Source organism: Sorex fumeus, unplaced genomic scaffold, assembly GCF_029834395.1.
Source record: "Sorex fumeus unplaced genomic scaffold, SorFum_2.1 ptg000006l, whole genome shotgun sequence".
In the NCBI taxonomy this organism is placed as follows: Eukaryota; Metazoa; Chordata; class Mammalia; order Eulipotyphla; family Soricidae; genus Sorex; species Sorex fumeus.
Genome location: NW_026606063.1, coordinates 67,656,558 through 67,658,985, shown reverse-complemented (window position 1 = coordinate 67,658,985; position 2,428 = coordinate 67,656,558). Strand labels below are relative to the sequence as shown.

The following is a 2,428-nucleotide window of genomic DNA, read 5'->3' as shown; positions in this document are numbered from 1 at the left end:
TAATGTTCTAGGTATTTTATGATGCCATGTATAATTTCTTTTTTTCTTTTTTTCTTTTTTTTTATTAGTGAAACACCATGAGGCACAGTTGTAGACTTACAAATTTTTGTGCTTGGGTTTCAGTTATACACTGATCGAGTACCCATCCCTCCACCATTTTGAGACATATTGTTACTGTGTTTGGCATATTGAATACGTCATGGGTAGCATGCCAGGCTTTGCAGTGAGGGCAAGATACTTCGGTAGCTTGCTGGGCTTTCTGAGAGGGGCAGAGGAATGGAACCTGGCTTGGCCAGGCTGGCTGCGTGCAAATGCGGGCAAAACTGGGAGGGTGAAGTGGGGTTGCCCATCAGCGGTCAGTACACCATAACTGGTCATTCACAGCACATAGCCCCCTGCATACCTGCTGCTCTGCCAGGCAAGGCCTCTGCCTCTGACAAGGCCCTAATGTGGAGTATCTGCAGTACAGCAGGGGCTCTCAGGGTACGGACCCACAGCTGCAGCCTCCTCCCCTGAGACCCTCAGTGCCTTCCTCTAACTGACTCGGAGACTCTGCTTCTGCTCACCAGCAAAGAACACGTGTGGCCATCTGGGGCAGGCCAGGCAGGGTGGTTTTTGTTCTGGGCTGTATCACTGTGAGAGGTACCCATTTACTTTGCATGCAGTAGTAAACGCCAACATCCTCAGGCTCCATCCTGCTAATCTGAAGAGTGAAGTCTTTCCCTGACCCACTGCTACTGAACCTGTCTGGAACCCCAGGCTGTCGGTTAGAAACTAGATAGAACAGGAGCCTTGGAGGTTGGCCTGGCTTCTGATGGTACCAGTTCAGATAGCTGTATCCATTACTCTCTAGGAGGCTGTCACTAGACTTGCAGGAGATAGAGGCTGGATCTCCCTTGACGATGGACACGGAGATTGGACTCTGGGTCATCACAGCATAACTTTTGGATCCTGGAAAATTGATTTTTAAAAGTGTCAGGTTACATTCAAACATCAGGTCAATTTTATTGTTTCCATACTGTAATTTATTTTTGGTAAAATATTGTTTTCTGAGAAAGTCATTACTTGAATGATTTATACTCATACACCAGAAGGATGTCATCACAGTGAAGAGACCTTCAGAATGGGGAAACAGGCCTCTACACCTTCCCTGGGACATCTCCACATTTCCGATGTTTCTCTCTCACACAGTCTGACACACACACTCAAAACACACAAGGACACCAGTGAGTCCCCCAAGCTCCCTCCTGCACCCATTCTTTCTGTTCTCCCTGCTCCCCTTACCTGGGATGCAGAACATCAGCAGACCCAGAAACTGAGCAGGGAACCTCATTTTGGGAGTTGATCTGAGAAAACCTGATAGCTGATAGCAAGATAGAGCTGACTCTTATGTGCTACTGCCCATTATAGATCCTCCCCAAGGGACAGCATGCAAATATATTGGTGGGTGCATCAGTATGAAAAGACTTCCAGGAAGGAGTCACTCTCTTGAGCAAAGTGACAAATGTATCTTCTAGTCTGAAAAATAGTGGAAACATTAACTTAGCCTGGATGGTAGTGGTGAAGATGGCACATTTCTCAGTCTAACTATGGGTGACACAGATGTGTGTCAATGATTCATTTTTTCCTGTTTTATGGGTTTTTGCTTGCTTGGGAACCACACCCAGCAGTGCTCAGTGGTAACTCTTGCCTCTTCTCAGGAACTTCTCCTAGTAGTACTTGGGGGACTATGTGGGATGCTGCATGCAAGGCAATCACCTTACACACTGCACTATCACTCTGGCCCCCTCACTGTGTCTCTCACAATTAGAATATTTCTGATTTATCAGGTGTTCTAGCTATATAAATGTGTGTCTACATCAATCATATTAATAGATTCACATTGCTGTAATCAAGAATTTGGAAATGGCTATTCCCTGTGGACTCATGAATTGAATTCATTGTGACACATATGTTCAAGGAGTTTGACACAGAACAAAAAAAGTCCTCTTTTAAATGAGGCTGCATTTATACTCTCAAACTACATCCCAAAGTGTCAGTTAAGATCATACAAGTTCAACTACATTTTACTATATTTTAAAGAAAGAGAAGGATTATACATGCATCATTAAGGTTTAAATTCAATTACAACCATATGTCACACTGGAGCAAATTGTCTCTCGTAGATTGGTGCAGGGGATACTTTTTTGCCATAGCAGACTCTGGTTGTGAATCCCAGGGCCTGCTAGGGATTCAACCCAGAGTCTCTAGGGGGTTCTGTAACCAGCGCAGATTATTGAACTTTACATTTTAGGGTCTAAATCTTACAAACTTTCAACCCTTTCTTGGTTCCACAATGTGTGGATGATGTTTTCTTTAACTATATAAGATGGTAGGAGACTATAATAAACAACTTAATCAGTACATGAACACTATTGTCCCAACAGGT

At 44.0% G+C, this 2,428-nt stretch overlaps 1 gene segment (V, D, J or C); it reads right to left on the bottom strand.

Annotated features, from left to right (window-relative positions):
• Positions 1–562: 562 nt before the first annotated feature.
• On the bottom strand, positions 563–1,333 carry LOC130037504 (immunoglobulin kappa variable 2D-29-like). The segment is given in 2 exon segments: positions 563–951; positions 1,285–1,333. Coding segments are annotated over 2 exon segments (438 nt in total).
• Positions 1,334–2,428: the final 1,095 nt, after the last annotated feature.